The sequence below is a fragment of the Arvicanthis niloticus genome, chromosome 1 (assembly GCF_011762505.2).
Source record: "Arvicanthis niloticus isolate mArvNil1 chromosome 1, mArvNil1.pat.X, whole genome shotgun sequence".
Lineage (NCBI taxonomy): Eukaryota > Metazoa > Chordata > Mammalia > Rodentia > Muridae > Arvicanthis > Arvicanthis niloticus.
In genome coordinates, this window is record NC_047658.1 from 125,722,897 (window position 1) to 125,741,971 (window position 19,075).

The 19,075-nt window shown below is 39.5% G+C and overlaps 1 protein-coding gene across 3 annotated transcripts in view; it reads right to left on the minus strand.

The window, feature by feature from the left end:
- Pcsk5 (proprotein convertase subtilisin/kexin type 5) overlaps positions 1-19,075 on the minus strand; it is a 411,165-nt gene that overhangs the window by 275,116 nt on the left and 116,974 nt on the right. For all 3 annotated transcript variants that reach the window (XM_076918285.1, XM_034512925.2, XM_034512945.2), the window contains exons 4-5: positions 13,685-13,828; positions 10,964-11,040 (exon numbers count right to left, since the gene is read on the minus strand). In XM_076918285.1, the coding sequence (XP_076774400.1) occupies positions 10,964-11,040; positions 13,685-13,828 (221 nt within the window). The remainder of the gene's footprint in view (positions 1-10,963; positions 11,041-13,684; positions 13,829-19,075) is intronic.

The window sequence follows — 19,075 nt, forward strand, 5'->3', positions numbered from 1 at the left end:
AGGAAAAAACAAAGGTGCTTGTTTCAACTCCAAGATCAAATACTTCCCATTCCTTTGTAAACATTAAAAGCATTCTATCATAACTCTGAGAGGAAAACATAAATACAGTAAACTTTATGACATTCTGACAGTTTATAAAGTTAACATTCAGGTCACAATTTAAACCACTCAGGTTCAAATGATATCAGTAACAAGGAACTGATGTCAAGACAGGGTCGAATGTAAGAGACCATTGTGTGCTTCTCTTTTGGCATGATGACAACACTAGTTATCTCTGGGAAGATCATGATATCAGGAGGATGGAAAATGAAAGGGATAGAAGGCATACACAACAACTTGATACATCTGAGTTGGAGGACCAGGGAGAAAAGAGAATTCTATTTTTGGTAATTGGGACAGGTGTGGGAGGGGGTGTGATCCTATGAGGATGAACTTCTGAAGGAGAAAATGCCAACCCAAAGCAAGAAGGTCACAGGAAACCTGGAACAGTCAGCTAATCTCAGCTCAGGATGTCACCACAAGGAATTTTATCTGTAATTCATGCAAATTCAAATGCATATACTAGCATATGTAAATTATATGCAGATGGAGTACGGGTATCCAAAAATAGGAAGAGGTAAACTATTGTAACAAAGGTCACTTTTAGATTCATGCAATGGCAGCTTGGGATAAAAATAAAAAAGAGGGGATGCAAGAGAGCCTGTCATGCTCTCTGTTCCTGAAAGCTGGTCAGTGACTTATAGGCAATGAAGGAAACTTGTAGTATTCTCTGAAGGAGAATATGTCCCTAAGATATCATTACCAGATGCTCCTTGGGCTAAGTCTTTTACAGAGAATCCTTCACTCACAGCCCACATTTCCAAGGCACTCATAAAGTTCTTCACCCAAAGGCAAAAACACTGGGTCAGTGACTTTTACTTCATGCGACTCCAGCCTCAGTGTCTGCTCTCCAAATAGAGCAATGTAAAAATCATCCCAGTGGCCTCTGGGAATTAGGCTGACATTTTATTTTGGTACTTACTTTCAAATATTAATATTTAAGTTTTATGTATATAGATGTATGTCTGTGCACCATGTGCTTGATACCCAAAGAGGTAAGACAAGGACATTGGATACCCTGGAACTGAAGTTACAGATGGTTGTGAGCAGGCATGTGGGTGCTGGAAATCAAATCTGGGTCCTCTGGAAGAGCTATCAGTACTCTTAATAGCTAAGCCATTTCTCCAGACCTAAAGTACTTACTTCAGATAAACTCCGGTAATAATATTAGCATTCATGCATATGGCATGTTCACATCATTTTCAGAAAATTTTTACTTGAATTGTGATCAGCTGGTACTCAAGTTTCACTTTCAAAAGCTGCTAGTATGTATTAGTAAGATGTTTTTGAATGTTGACAGACCCAAGCTCCAGCTTCACCATTCAATCAGACCAACCCTAAAGCCAGCCAACTTTCTGCCCTGCCTACATTTCTTATTTTTTCTATCCCTCCCTCCATCCCTCCTTCCCTCCTTCCTTCCTTCCTTCCCCCCAATTACACAGTTTTTCTAGTTCTGTTTCTGTTTTTTGTGTGCCTGCAAGTTATCATAGTTAACTCTCTATAACCTCTAACTAAATATCCTATGGCCTCACTAGAGTTCCCTTTATTTATTTATTTCAACTGAATAAATAGAATTGCGGGGCCAGTTCTACACAATCATTTATTGAAATAAATGACCTTTGCCCCTTATTCCAAGCCACAGTGATCCATGTGATAGCAGAGATCTTAGCTCCTTTTCTCTGAAGAAGCAGAACTTTGGGTACCAAGTTCTCAGTGAACACAGTGCTACATTCTGGTCATGACAAATCTGTGAGGTTGTGATCAACCTAGACATCAGCGTCTCCCCTACTGACTAATTAAGCTATGTGAGTAAATACACCTGTGAGAACAAATGAGCTCAAAGCCAGCCTGTCACTCGGTAACGATGGGATGGGCACACTTGGCTGAACGTGAGATGCTGTGGACAGTGAATAGATATAATGCAAAGGTGCTATTTTTATTAGTTTATGTTTACATGGTAACCAAATACAACCAAATGTAACATGGTAGATATATAGGCTATTTCTAGTTTAAGATGAACTGCAATACAGGGAAAGTCTTAGAAGGCTGTTCCTCCAAGGTCACAGATTTAGAGGCAATGGGCTATGGGTTGGTTGGTACCTAAGCATGCTGTCAAAGCAGGATGTTTTTGTTCTCTATTGTCCAGTCTTCTTTGCTGAGAGACCTTCTGATAACTAAATGTATATTTATTAATATCTAACCCACAGGAAATAGGAAGCTTCTGTTGTAACAGAATTAATACACAATTCAAAATATAGCACCGTTATTACCTTATAATGGCAAAATTCTAACTTGAGTCCTTTAACATAGGAGAATATGATAAAAATTAAAATGCAGCCATCTTAATGATTTCAGCAATCTTAAAGCGACTATTCTGCAGGACTGCGGAATGTAGCCTGGGCATCCTCTACTTTATGGCTATTATCCAATTCTCAGTACGTATATCTCATGCATGTCTTTCTGGGTCTGGGTTACCTCACTCAGGATGATTCTGCAAAACTCTTTGAGCATATTCTTGATCCTGTTAGTTGTACAGGTCATACAATAATGATGTATAGGTCATATAATAATGAAAAAAAGAGTTTGTCTCTCCTCAGCTGATCTTTTTCTTCAGAATCTCTCATGAAATTTGCCAGCTAATCCACTTTGAGAGTTCTTGGACCCTTTGCTAATTCTTAGTAAGGCCACCAAGACCCTCCTACCTCTCACCTCACAAGGTCTTCATGCTCTATGATCATACATATTTCTGGGTGGAAGGAAAAAACAAAATATAGGCATGCGAAGGAGGAGGCTGGAAGAGATTAAGACAGAACGATAAATAAATATACCTGTCTGGAAACCTTACCAAATGCTTAATTCATTATTTAAAAAGGATACTTAACTCTTCCCATAGTAAAATTTCCATCTGCTTTAGAGCCCTAGGAAGTTGTGAGTTTGTTTTTTAAATAAGACATTTAAATTTAAGCAACTATTAATTATTCATGTCAACAGTACATGGTGTTTGCATAAATTACACCCAAACTTCATTTAAACCTGTACCATCAACAAAACGCCTTATCAAAACTGTTACTGAGGGTCCCAAGACAGTAAGTCACCAAATCCTAGAGGAGAAAATAGTGAAATTGACAAAGAGCAGAACAAGAGTTTGAAGGTTGCATTAGCATGACTACAAGCCCCGGAATAATGAATGTAATTTTTATGAAGATGAATATTTATACTTCAGGTAGCAGCTCTATAGGAATTTGAGGGTAGATAACCACTTTTCATATTTGTTCAACCTTCATTAAAGAATAAACAGCCATTTAAATGACTCTCATACATTTAATTACTTTTGTCCTCAGATGTATTTGAACATCTTTCCCTTTTGCTCTACAAGACAGCAAGTTAAATAAAGAACAGATATACACCTGTGTCAGTTACAGGTCTACCCCCAGAACTCTTTTATACTGGCTAAAGCAGTTCACTCAAAGGACATACACAGAAACAGACAGGGGTCAGGGAGTCAACAGTGCTAAATACTGAGCCAGAACAAGCAGTTTCTGGGAGGTCTCTCCTACAGCCATCTGAAAGCATTTAAGGTCTTCAGAGATGAGTGTCCCAGCAATTAATATTAGTGCCCTTATGAAACTTGCTCAAAGGGGTCTGCTTGTCCCTTTGGCAATGTCAACACACACAGAAAATGCCTTTTCTTAGGAAAGGGACCTGCTGCAGACACTAAGTCCACTATTTCCTTGATCTTAGACTATCCATTCTCTAAAATCTGCGCATTAAATTTCTTCTCTGTTCTTTTTTTCTACCCTTTTTATTTGTAGATTATCTAATCTAAGACATGCTGTTACAGCAGCTTAAACAGACTACAGCAGCTGTATATGGAAAGTGTAAAATACTCTTAGTGTGAAGACTCTAGGAATTGTATTCGCAGTCAATGTTATTATGCATGAATTTATTTGATACTCAGAGACCAAGCAACTACTAGATGGAACTGTTATCTTGAAAATATTAGAGGAATATATTAGAAACTATGTTGAAAGGCAATTTAAACATTGGTGACAACCCTCCTCTTCTTTGGTAAGTTTTATCTGTTCTCCTAAATTATAGATAACTAATACTTTGGTTAAATTTATGGTACAAAGAATTACTAATGCTTCAACTTGGTATGGTCACAGATCTTATATTGTGGGGTTTTTTAGTCTAGCACTGAGCTACTATATTTCTCCTATATCTAAATGCATTGGCTTTTGCATTAGAATACTATCTCGTGGCAACAGCTGTGCAGAACTAAGAAATGGAGAGCCACACACACATTGGTTTCTCTACCATATTAACATTATTAAAACCACAAAAAATGTGTGAAAGATTAAAGAACTAAAGGAAATGTATGTCCATTTTCTTTGGTTAAGTCTCAAAAATAAGAGATAATAAAAGAAAATTTAAAAAGCCCTATTCATTTAAGAAAATGAATCTTAACTTCTAGGTTGGTTTCTTTTGCAGAGCAATTGGATTCTGAAGCCACACATCACACACGCAATATGATACAATGATATCATCTTCTGTCACACACATTGCCATGGCTTAAGCAGAGAGACCATTTAACAGGAGGCAACCTAGGTAAGGGTTGCTCTAACTCAGTCATCAATAATTCATTTACTGAAATAGGAGTAGATAGATGAAATGCCAGGAGACTGTGAGACTGTCATTTGTAGGGAGGCACTCTGTTTTAAGTCCATAGCAATACAAGCCACAATGACTACGCAAATTGGGAGCAGAAGGCAGATGTTTCTAATCTCTGCTTATGATGTTATTTCTTTATCATCAATAACACAGATTCAACATGTCACTATTTGGGCACTGAAAGAACGGTGAGAAAAAATGAATTACATAGCTTTGTACTTCTGAGGTGACCTCCTTCACTTCAAAGCTTTGGCACCAGTCATAATCATGTAAGTCTAAGCTAGGGTTTGCATACATTTTGGGTTATATTCTATTGATACTGATAACCCTTGAGCCATTGGTTCCCTATGAAGTCCATTCCCAATTCAATCTACTAACAATCAATATAAATTTCATCACCATAGTTAGCCGTGTAGTTTGGACAAATAATCATTAAAAAATGAACAAATGCAGCTAAGTACTAGGGAATTCTAAATACACTGCCAAACCAATCAGTCCGATCATACAAGGTGATCAGTATAGCATATGCCTCAACTTCCGTATTCTGACTTTCTTAAAATTGAAACTTCTCTCCTTAATGATCTTATATCCAATTAATTGCTTCCCTTGCTTGTCAGCTTGTGTAGTATTTTCTGCTACCATTGAAACTGGACTGCAGAACGGAGGCTTTCAGGTTAGATCCATCTAGAATATCTGAGTGCTGGATCCCAAGGGTGTGGTGTGTTCACCAATAGGAGCTTTCTTTCAACATCTGAGTGGCAACCAAAGGTTACATCACTAATCTATACTGTTTTGGAAGTCACTTGGATTACCCTGACCAACTATTCTAATGGAGGTTTCTTGTATCTGGGATTTGTGTTAGTCCCACAAATGGTTATTATGGGGAGCACTGCCAGCCAAGATATATATATATATATACATATACATATACATATACATATACATATACATATACATATATATATATATATATATATATATATATATATATATAATTATACACATAACATACATACACTTATATGTATACAATTTGGGGGTAATTATAAAATAATAATTCTTAAGGCTTTACTAAAACAACCATTGTATTATTTGTCCCTTTTCCCTCCTTCTACTTTTATATTGACCTTTCTTCCCCAACCCCAGTGAATGCCCTCCTCTGTTTTTATATTTCTCATGTAAAATCACTCGCATACACTACTCATCAAGGCACCTTCTCTTTACAGCCAATGGAGACTATCACAGACAATCACAATTTGACACAATTCAGACATAAACTAACCAAGGGAAACCAGGCCCCACCGGATCCATCTATATCACATACTCCGCAGCTATGGCTCAGGGAACACTAGAAAAAGGGGGTGAGATGCAGAAAGACCGAAAGAATCAGAATTCCAGAAAGTCCACTGTGAAACAGGCTCTCCTAGAAATGGCTGCAGAACAATAGTAATATCAGTGGACATGTTAACATGGAAGGAGAAAAAGTTCTCAGAATCCTGCCCCCTAGCCAATGATACAGGCAACCAATGACTTTTGGCAGAGGGAGAATTAGCCTTTCCAAGGATGCCCTCCCTTATTGTTATTCCACACAAAGTAGTCTGTCCTGAAACCACAACAAAACAGACCCAGCTGGCAGTATTTATGTATTTGTGTATACATATATATAAAACAATGAGAATCAGAGAAATAGGAGGCTATGGTTTTGAGGGCAGGGACAAGGGAGGTACTGGAGGGAGGAAAGGAGAGAGTGATGTGATTCTATTGTAATTAAAATGAATACATATGGAGGGACCCATGACTCCAGCTGTATATGTAGGGGAGGATGGCCTTGTTGGGCATAGGTGGGAGATGAGATCTTTGGTCCCATGAAGGCTGAACACTGAGTGTGTGGGGCGGAATCTGAGGGTGGAGAGGGGGGAGTGGGGGGTAGGTGGGTGCACACTCTCATAGAAGCAGGAGGAGGGGGGATGGGATAACGGGTTCCTGGGTGGTGGGGGGAACGGGGTAAGGGGATAAAATTTGAAATGTAAATATTATATCCAATAAAAGAGGGGGAAAAAAAGAAAAGCTGTTAGAACCAACGTCTTTAATAAAATGCCAGCCCTCTTAAAAAATAAAATGCATAAATAAATAAGGATTTTTAAAAGTAAAACTAACAAAGCCATTGTTGCACTGAGGACTGGTTTAAGCCGAAGCTTCCGGCACTCAGAGGCCGAACAGCCTATAGCTCAACCTTTAACCCTAGAGATAGAACTTCTTATACTCAAGTTAGATTTGAAATATTCATATGCACGCATCCTTTGAGATCATTTTAATTTTAACTGATTGCAAGGAGTTAAAAAGTGAATAGAATATATAATTATAGTAATAAGAGCTATAGTTACTAAATACCCAGTATGCCGTTTAGCATTTTACATAGTGTACTGTTATTTTTTAGAGTGAATACAGTTATGTTACTTTCCATGTATTATTATTTTCCAGGAGTAAAGTTCAAGGTAGTTGGACCCAAAGCTAATCATAGCAAGCCCAGTCTCATTATCTCTTCTCAACTATGAATCTATTTTTAGCACACATATCAGTGTGATGATATGATGAGACCCCTGTCTAAGCAGGATTACCTACTCCTGGATCCATGCTTGAAGACAAATCCATCCACTGGATCTGACAATGTAGTCTACTGAGCAGAGGTATTTTAACCATAAATGCTAGAATGCATGTTCTTAGCTAGCCAAGAGGGAACACACACACACACATGCACATGCACACACAAACCAAACACACACACACACACACACACACACACACACACACACACACACACACACACGCAGGCAGGCAGAACAATAATAATCTAAAGAAGTTATCAAGTTGAAAGTGGGTGGTTATATGGGAGGGGTGCAAGGAAGGAATCTTGAAGGGGCTGGAGGGAGAAAGGGGAGAGGGAAGGGGTGTAATTCTATTTCAACCAAAAACTTTTTTATAAGGCTGCAACTATTGGCATACATCCTGAACAAAGCAGGTATCATCCATCAATCAAACTCCCATTACAATCAATGAAGTGAAGTGACCCTGTCTTTGAATGGGTCAAATTGGGATACACTGGAGCACTCCAGAAGGAACAATACCCCAGTGATTCGTGAACAAAAGTCCTGGAGAATGGCCAAGTTTAAAAGCAAGTCTCCAGATTCAACCCATTAGCAATCTATATTATTTCACTACTATATCTAAGCATATAGGTTTAAAAGAATAGAGCTTGGTGATGTTGACATAATGTCTTTAATCCTAGCACTTGGAAGGCAGAGGCAGGTAGATCTCTGAGTTCTAGGCCAGCCTGGTCTACAGAGTGAATGCCAGGACAGCCAAGGCTACACAGAGAAACCCTGTCTTGAAGAAACAAAACACCTGCATATGTAGGGGAGGATGGCCTTGTTGGGCATAGGTAGGAGAGGAGACCCTTGGTCTCATGAAGGCTGAACAGCAAGTGGGGGGGGCGATTTGAGGGTGAGAAAGTGGAAGTGGGGGGTAGGTGGGGGGGCACATCCTTATAGAAGCAGGAGGGGGGATGGGATAGGGGGTTCTTGGGTGGTGGGGGGAATGGAGTAAGGGGATAAAATCTGAAATGTAAATATAATATCCAATAAAAAGAAGAAGAAGAAGAAGAAGAAGAAGAAGAAGAAGAAGAAGAAGAAGAAGAAGAAGAAGAAGAAGAAGAAGAAGAAGAAGAAAAAAAAGTCTGCAAATCACCAGTGAGACTAATACTCAAAGAACTAGCTGTTTTACATACAGACACACTGGGTCCACATTGTTATAGCACACACCCCTTGATAATGGTCACCATCACCACTCCATTTCAAGGCAAAAAGTTACTGCAGGTAGATTTCAATATAACTAGCTAAGGAATCAATTGTAGACATAATTAGCTACAGGGCTTAACCCATTGGTCTTTCATTCTTACCTATAGCATATCTGTACATTCACATCCTAAAGGAGGACACTGGGCATTAACCTGATCTAGCTAGACATTTTACATTTTCCATTCCTCTTTTCTCTCCACAAACATTTATGTGATGAATGTAGCAAATAGGCATATTACAGTCAGCTTTGCTGTAATACTCGTTTTGACAAACAGACATTTTCAGCGTGATTGATGCATTAGGGACTATGCTGAGCATGTGTGGAATTGGCATTTATTTATGTGCCATTCTCTCCTAGAATCTCTATGGGAATTACACTAAACAAGACAAAACACATCAGAGAAACTGAATATGTAGGAGCACATAAACACGCAGCGCCCATCTTAGGACATAATGTGCCACACGTGGTCACACCAGTGGCCCTTCAGCTTCTGCCTGCTCTCAGGTGGCCTTCCTTTCATTTCACAGTCACATGGGGGCCTTCTTGCACACTTTTCTTTCTGCTTAGCCCTCTGTTTTGTACTTTCCCTCACTGTTGCTGTTCTGTTTTCTCCTCTGGGTTTTAGCATTTATTGTTTTCTTGCATGTAGAGTGTGAGCGTAAATGGGGATATTTGTGCTTGCAAGAGAAATAAGTACACCTCAGGTTCGTTCCAAGGCAAAGAACCACCTTATTAGAGTTTTGATACATTCATCTCTTTAACGCATCCGAAACTAGGCTACCATTTAATGATATCCCTACCGCATGCGTAGCATGGCCAACGACATTTGTGAATGCTAAGGATGTCGAGTCTGTCCTTTCTCTGTGTTTGGGATTCTTCCAAGTGCTGTTGAATTCTTGGGAATGCCTATGCTACATGACAGCAGAACAGGGTATGGAGAGGTACTAGCAGTATATTGTTTTTTTGTTTTAAGGATTATTTTAGACATATTTTAAATTTAAAGCAAACACTAAAGGGCAGATATTTCTCATATCTCCACCCTCATACCACAAGAGTACATCCTTGAATATTAAATGATTCATTTCACACTGGCTTATAATTGGGCTAAGAAAATATAATCAGTTCATGTTGCCTAAAATTCTTACAGCTTATGTGAGGTTCATGGAACATTATCATCTAGGCAATAAAGATCATGTCTAAAAAAAGTCTACGAGCTATAACTTAGTTTCCTTCTCTTTTTGTTTGGAAGGAAGTTCTAGTAAATTCTACTTATATCAATTTATGCATTTCTGTTTTCACCAGAGACCCTATTTGTCATATACATTTTATTGTTGATATTAACAAATGGCATATTTCTACAACTTCTCATTGAAATGTCTTTGTAGATGAAAAAAGCAATAGAAAGTTTTTCTGGGTCGTTTGATTTTATCCGAGCTTTTTGACTTACTTATCCAAATGCTACCTAAGAAAATCTCCCTTAAAAACAAAACAAAACAAAAATCTCCCCCAAAGAAAATAGTGAATTACAAATACCACCCAATATATGACCAAAGCAGTCCTCTTTGCATTTCTGTGGCCCCCAACTCAAACATGCTAAGAAAAAGTCACATGACATTTTCTAAATTTTAACATTTTTTCAGGAAAGTTTTGAAGTATGGGAAAAAAGAGATTTACTAATGTGGTGTAGTGACCAAGCATATCTGGTGATGATCTTTGTAGGCAGGAAAAACCACTGTCACTTACCCACTGAATGATAAAGATTCTGCTATCCAACAGGTCTTCATTTTCATTTTTATTAGCTAAAAATTACCATACTAAGTGGGGAGAGACATTGGGCCTCTTCATTAGGAAGTGGGATAGGACAGAGAATGCAGCCGATGACTGGCAATAATGCTTTGAATGTGTGCCCTGGTATAAAACCCAATCTGTGATCGAAACTCCAATGTCCAAACATATATGTTGGATTTAACAGTAAGTGAAACTTTGGGAATTACTCTTGTTTTGTTCCCTCTCTCTCCACCCTCCCCCTCCCTCCCGCAGCACACTTATCTCTAAAATGTGTTATGGACTAATTATCTTAGGAGGTAACATCTTTACACTTCCATCTCTAAGATTTGGAGATGCTGAGCCATCCCCCAGGGCTCTGCTAGCAGCTACTTTTTCCTATATAGGCAACTCCAGTTCCTTGTTTAGAAACTTCAGTAAAAAGATACCTGTTTTTCCTGTTGTGATTTAAATACCATTTGTTACCAAGAGTTTTGAAGAGAAGACTTCCCTCAGCATAAGCAGAGAGCAGAGCTCCCAGTCAGCCACATGCCAGCCCGCCTCTGAATCTTACTTGTTCTCATTGCTTGCATCATAACGAGGCATCGGGTCCAAGTCATTCCCATTCACATCGCAACTTGCCAGAGCATCCTATGACCATGAAGAAGAGAGGGGAAACAGACTGTAGTTAGAGATACCTCACAAGCGCCTGCGTTCTTAAATGCATTTCTGCAAGAAAGTAATTAGGTTAATGAATATACTCATGGTTCACTAATGTCAGACACCTTAGGAAGAGACTGCTGGTTCAATAAAAATCATTGCTGTATTATTCCTTTATGGCGATATAGTCTGTAAAGACCAAATGGTTTTCCCTTTCTTACCCAGAGTGACCCAGTTTATGAGATACTTATCTTGCAGAGATGCCCCGAATTCTGCATTTTCTAAGCACTTTCCTAATATCTAGAAGCATTATATATATACTGAGCTTGCAGTAATCTTTATCATATTTTAGTGAATTTTTTTAGAAGAAAAAGCAATTATTCTCGCATAAGTGACAAGCCAGCTAAGACATTAGATGTTTATTCTATCAGCTTTCCTGGGATCTGTATTACACAACATTAGTCTTGTCTCAGGCATAATTTCTATTCCATAAAAGCCTTCAAGTCAGACTCCTACTATTATCCTAAAGCTCCGAAAACAGACCAAATGATGAACAAAGATGTCCTATGCTAAGGTTTAAAATGAGAAAACAGAACCTCTGAAGCCAGAGTTAGATTTATTTGTTTGCTTTCAAAACTGGTTAGTCAAAAAGCTCCCGAATACTACAGAGAACTCACAGGGTCACCTCCACAGTTTAATTTTTTATTTCTGCACTTCGCCTATTCCAGAGTATTATTAATTCCCCTATGCGTCATGATTGCTTCTATGCCTGATGTTAATAAAAGCTAATATTATCTTTGCTCCCAGTCTTTACTGAATTCTTGTGATTCTGAAAATACAGTTTAGGCTGCAGAGTTTGAAATGTTTTGTAGAATTAAGCACAACACATGATACACATAACGGTGTTAGGTTTGTCTTTCTGCACAAAGGCGCCCTGTTTCCTCTTACTGGCTGTAAGGGCTAGAAGTACTTTGGAATGATTGACTCAAATACACCTTAACAGTCTTACTCACAAGAAACAGAGGCATCAAATAGACTACTCTGTAGTTTATCTGAACATGAAACAAATCAGACAGAAGTTCAAGTCTTTGGTCTGAATAATAGAGAATGCTTTTCGTAGACACCAAGTAAGAATTAGGATAGCAGCTTCATTGATAACTGAACAGAATCCTACAGAATGTTCTCTCAGAATGAATACATAACAGAGGCAAAAATTGCCATCATAATTAGGTAGATATGAATTTCACTTACTGAAGCCCAGTCTGCAGCAGGTAGAAGCATCCACAGAGAACCCTCCTGGCATGTGACAAGACAGATGTCCTTTCTACAACTAGAGTTATGATCTCATATCTCACCCAGAAAAACCGACTTCAATCTCCAGACTTTAGTTACTTCACCTATATCTGAAGGGAGCGAGGCTTTACGCTATATGCTGCAAAGAGGCAGACATTCATCTGAATGTGCTCGGCCACAGGTGAGGTTAACCACTGACTCCTATTCAAAACAGGCTAAAGGAATCCTCAGCTTCATCTCAAGGAAGGAAGGGATGGATGGATATTTAGTACCAGGAGGCAAACAAGAAGTGGGCCTCTTTGCAATGGATAGAGACCATTACAGAAAATCACAACCAATCAAAATGCAGAAATGTGGAGCCTGGTCTCAGTGAGCACATCTATAAAATGACATCTACACTTTGGGCTCAGGAAACATTCAGGCAACACTGGGGCAGAGGAGGCAGAGATATTGTAAGAACCAAAGGATCAGGGAGTTGATCAGGATTACTGTGAGACTGTCTCCTAGTAATGTGAGAAGCTACACCATAAACTCTCATTAACATAGCTGCATTAGCAGGAGCTGAACAAGGACAACAATAGATACACCAAAGTAGACTGGGTAAGTTCACAGGTCTTCATTCTACACAAAGAACTACAGGCTCTAAGGAATGCCATCAGCTACAGAAATAGTCTTCCTTAAGGAAGAACACACCAATTACTTATCTAATACTAAATCCTTAGCACTGAAAGCATATATATGTGTAACATTATACAGACTGAGCAAGTTGTATTTGTAATTTTAGAGATACGTATATACATATACATGTACATATGTAACAACAATCAGTGAAAAAAAGAGGTCATGGCTTTGAAAGAGAGCAGGGTGGGTTACATGGGAAGTTTGCAGAAGGAAAGGGAAAGGGTAGGTAATGTAATTATATAATAATCTCAATTTAAAAAAAATAATTTAAAAAAAGACATAGGGAAGAAAAAAAAATGGAAGAATAACTAGAGAAAAGTTTTCAGTCTGAACTTTTCCACAAAAGACTGTATGCTGCCTGGCAGAATTATTCAGAAAAGTAGAAGTGGTTGATAACAGATGGTGTTGGTGGAAGGGTTTTTAATACCTAATGGCTCTCCTTTTGAAGGCCATCCCATCAAAGGCATGGGGAATCAGAGAGAGAAATATTATCTCATGATCCTTGTGCTGTAAGAGCTCACCTTTCCCAAGGAAGGAAAAACGCACAGAGCCCACCATATCTCCCACCACACTTGCCAGCAGCTCTCCTACCCCCGGACCATCCCAACAGGAGTGCCCTGCTTCCAAGGAGGGAGGACTGGGGACCACAGCAAACACTCACATAGTTTTGCATCAGATCGGGGTGGGTTCTCTCGATGCCATCATCCAGGATAGTCACCACGATGTTCTTCCCCGTGTAGCCTCTCTTCCAGGCTCCTTCGATATTCATGTCTGACTGGCAAGGATGTGTGTTGTCGCTGCAGTGCTAAAGAACGAGAGGGCCATTGTAGATTACTGAATAGTGAGCACATAGGAGAATGACCCACTTGTGAGGACAGTATTGAATAAAGAACAGTTTGGTCTGCTGCCTGTTGGAAGGGAAACACTCATCCCCAGAGTAGTAACCAAGAGGGTACAAAAGGAGGAATATAGGGATAGAAGATACTGGGCACCAGTGTAAGTACCATAGATAGGTTTTAAAAATCCAGCATGTCAACAGAATAAGGGATAATTTATTGTCACCATACACTAACGAACTATAAATAACCACTGCTGAATTTCATTATCTACCTTAAGAGGGTAACTGAAAAGTATGTACTCTCTCATGCCTTGGCCAGGCACCTAGGAGCCAATCCAGCTACAACTGGGACCGACTCAAGCTCCACTATACAGCTAGCTGGAGGTATGTTCCTGTGAGAAATGCACAACAGGTTCTCTAAAGGCTTTTCACTAAATTAACAAGGGTAGACAGATTCACTCAATGCTGCTTTGAGAAGGGGAACCAAGCCAAGGCATGTACTCTACCTAGTAAACGGTATACAGAAGCTTCAAGGGGCAGAATGAAAACATAACATCCTGGCTCATTGTGGGCAGAAATTTTGTTCTGCAAGAGCTACAGTAACCAAACACACTGAAAAAGGAATGGAACCAGGAGCTTTTTCTGATATAATTTACTAATGTTGGTTCAACCTACATAATTGTTCCTTTCAAGTCTATTTCTTTGAAATACTCTGGAGGGTTGCTGTTTCCAAGATTCTTACGACTCAGAAGAAGCACAAGGAAAGGAACATGGGACTTTATAATGTCACAGCATCACCAGCTCCTGCTCACCATTCACCACTCACTAAATTCCTCCTGCCTCTCAGCAAATAGCTCCATGCATAGGAAATGGAAATGAATGCCAAGATTTCTTTGTCCCAAACATAACAGAGACCCCACTGGCACTGATGGATTTAACACACATTGTATTGAGCACCTACTGCAGGCTCAGTATGGCTGCAAACAAAATGCCTTAGGTATTCAGCCCAGAGGGGGGCTAGAGAAAACAGAAAATGAACAAACATGACATCTGAGAGTGTTCACTGTGTTTTAAAGAGATGGAGAGAAGGATGGAGGGATGGTGGGAGGGAGGAAAGAAGAGAGGAGAAGGAGAAGGGGAGGGAGAGGAGGAGGGAGGGAGGGAGGGAGGGAGGGAGGGAGGGAGGGAGAGAGAGAGAGAGAGAGAGAGAGAGAGAGAGAGAGAGAGAGAGAGAGAGAGAGAGACTCAGGTCTCAGTCCTTTGGTGGTGAATGTTGAGGGGCCTGAGTGTACTGCTTTAGGGACACAGTCAGAAGAAGACTTCAGTCCCTGAGAAAGTAAAAGGTGTGTGGTCATGTGACTGTTCCGGATTTAATGTAAGTAAGAGCACAGAGACTAGCATCCTGTTCAGTCCCACAGATGCTAGAACTGTGATGTGGGGAAGTATACGGAGAGAAAAGGTGGTGACTACTGGACAGAATGACGCAGGGGACAGCAAACCAAAAAAAAGAAAAGGACACTCTGGGCCCTGGACATACAATGTTTGCTCTACTGACTCAAGTACCAGTATCTTTCCTCCCTCCAGTTTCCGGAGCACACTTCTGGACCAACACAGCTTCCTTCCCAGGACCTTAGAGACGCAGACATACAGATGCACATAGACACTTGTCCTGTTTGCTCCAACTCATGCTCACTGGCTTCTGTTGGGTTGTTGCTCACAGCTGAGTCTTCTACATTTGGCTCCCCAACTGACCGATGAACTGAAGTCTAACCTAAGATTTCATAAACACTGCTTAATCAATAGAGTATCAAAGAGTATCCTTAACTTTATTTCCAGTTAAAATTAGAGTTATGCATCCTGCTTTGACCTCTTCAGCCATGCCTGGCCAGTTAGTAGCTTTGCTAAAAGAAATGATAGTGAAAAAAAGTGTTGCACACTGACAAATTCCCATCTTTCCAATTGTCCCCTTCTGGCCAAGGATGTGAGCCTCTCCTCAACAAATATTCCAACTTAACACAAAGCAATGTTAACAAGTTTCCATTTTATTTTTTTCCCCAAACCTGCTCTGAGCACCTGTAGTATGCATTGTGACTGGGAATAATGTTAATGTGGCTGAGAGGTGGGCTGAAGGAAGGAAATGCACAGGATACGGGCAAGCCACAAATGGAATGAGCATCCTGGAGCGGATGGATGCAGCCTGAAGTTGTAATTAGGAAAACTGAAGAACATCAGCCTTCAATGGAAAACATGTGTGGTGGAGTGAGCAACGGTCTCTTGAATTGTTCCAACCTCTGCTTCTGCCGAATCTGACTTGGATCATTTTAAAAAATCTGGTACTATATTTTGTATCCGTTATATCCACCACCACAGGATCACTGGTGGTAGCTGGGAGCTGTGCAACTGATAGATCCATTTGATAATCTTGACATGGCCTATAGCCCAAATACCAAAGACGAAATGATATGAATAATAAAAAATCTGATGAGCATGGAGGAGTTAACAGAAGCCAACACTGTCTCACTGTCTCTGGCAGACGAGTAATAAGTCAGAAGCCACTTTCAGAGTCTACTGTGAATGAGATACAAAAGCCTGAGACCTCAAAAAAACTGTTAACTTTTAATATATTTAAGTGTTCTAGGTTTCCAGATGTGTTACTGACATAATTGTCTCATATACATGAGATATTCAGAGTAAAGAGGATAGAAACTAATGATGTTACCCAGCAATAAAATAAGAATAGCCTCAACAATTCCTAAGATCCCGATGAACGTGGTCTTTGTATTGGTCTAGATCTCCTTGCTAGAAATCCATGTTAAAGTAGCATTCATGGATGAAATCACACATGCTGGTCATAATTCACATATTTGTAGTCAATCCCATTGAGATCTCTGTTATGTTAAAAGCCTTAGAATGGTGTCAATGTACATGTGCCCAGAGGGTGGAACTCACTAAGGGATCAATGAAAACTTGGACATATTAGAACTGGAGAAATCACAGGCGTGCACACCTTAAATATTTACAGTTTCATCTGTACCTTTGCTTTGAATAATGCTACTCCATTGGTGTCTAAGTTCCTAGAAACAACAATGAACGTATGAAATGGAATACACACAGGTGCATGGGTTACTCTAGATAAGTATACCACTTTCTTACCCAAACAAGCTCTTGTGTCCTCAAAAATATATTGCAGGGTGTGCACAATAGACAAAGAGTTTATACCCCTGTAAGTTATCCAAATATACATGTTATTCCTGTATCATTATTTATTCAGAAAAAATGGGAGGGAAACATATTCATTTTAAATTTTTCTAAATTGTGAGAGTTTCTGTGATGGTTTGAATAAGAATGACCCCTATAGGCTCATATATTTGAATGCTTTGTTATCAGGGGATGGTAGTATTTGAGGAGGATTAGGAGGTATGACTTTGTTGAAGAAGGTTTGTAATTGGAGGTTCTCTCTCTCTCTCTCTCTCTCTCTCTCTCTCTCTCTCTCTCTCTCTCTCTCTCTCTCGCTGTAGCTCTTAGCTACTGCTGAGAACCTGTCAGTATGTTGCATTGCTCCCCACAATGATGGGAATGGACTAAATCTCTGAAACTATAATCAAGTCCCTAATTAAATGTGTTGTCTTATAATAGGTGCCTTGGTCTTAGTGTCCATTCATAGCACTAGAACAATGACTAATGCACCTTCGTCGTGAACTCCCTTTGGTTTTATTTTGCTCTTCTAAGAGTAGAATCTAGGGCCTGTATATGCGAGGCAAGTGCCTACCAATGAACCGCATCCTCAGCTTTTGAACTTATTTATTACAAGCCTGCTCACATTGAAAATAACCATTGTTCAAAATAAATATTGATGAGGTCATTTTTCAGTATTGACAATCGCACATAATCCTGCAATTCTGACTATACAAGAGAATTAAATCCACAAAAATCTGTACTGGAAAGACATAAAGAGATTTTCCTTTTTGGTTTTCCTAATGCTGAGAAAAACACTGTGACCAAAAGCCACTTGGGGAGAAAAGGTTTTGTCTGTCATACACATTACTAAGGGAAGTCAAGACAATAACTGACAACAGGGACCTGGAGGCATAAACTGAAGCAGAGACCTTGGAAGAACACTTCTTGCTGCTTGTTTCCCATGGTTTGCTGCATTTACTTTCTTATATAATCCCAAGACCATCTACTAAGAAATGATACCTCCCAAAGTGGACAGGGCCTCTTACATCAATGAGTGATCAAGAAAAAATGTCCACACTCTTGTCTACAGACCAGTCTACTGAAGGCAGTATCTTATTTGAGTTTCCTTCTTCCTAGATAACCTTAGCTTGTGTCAAGTTGACGAAAATTAACCAGCATAGAATTTAGAATTTAACAGTTGTAATACATCAAATAGAAATAGAATTGATGTTCCTCTAAGTGAAAAATGTAAACTACTAGGTCTTTTCCCTAGCCAACTATTGTACTAAGTCCTTCATGTGAATAGCCATATGAAATCATCCAAGGAAGCCCATTGTTTTTCAATACCATAGAACTCAGCAGCAGTAGCTAAGAACATTTGTTAGAGGGGAATGTGAGTTCTGGCAGCTTTTCTCTGGCTGAATGATGTGTCAAGTTGCTTAAATTATTAAAACTATGTTTGCTGTTTGAACATAAATGCTAGCAATAGATATCAGAGAAGATAAAACCACCACAGTGCAGTTATAATGATCCTGTTACTGTTGACAACAGCACATCCATAAGAGTCCTCAGTGTGAACAATTGTTTCAGAGAAGAAAAACTTAGCTTAAAAAAATGAAAAGGACAGGTAGGTTATTGGGATCCAATGAGAGGATTTTCTTCTTTTTCTGGGAAGTCAGGATAAACAACCCTGATGGGGAAGTGTATTATTGGTAAGGACAGCTGAGAAGATCTGAATGATTTCACATGATGAGGTGAAATATAACTAGGGTTCATGTGCTTCCCCAGTTATATGGCTTAGCATATGTTTTGTAACTGCTTCATTGTCTGAGACATAGACTAAACCTCAAGGACTTGACTGTAGGAATCAAACCTAAGCCACTGTAGTGATGCATATGTAGTAACTGAGAAGGGGAAATGCCAGAAGATGAGGCCATGGGTTAAGATCCAGACTTCTAAAGCCTGCCTCGTTTGGTTTTAGACCAGTGGTATTTGAGAATGCTCTGAACTGGCAAGTGCAGAAACCTCTCTGTGTGT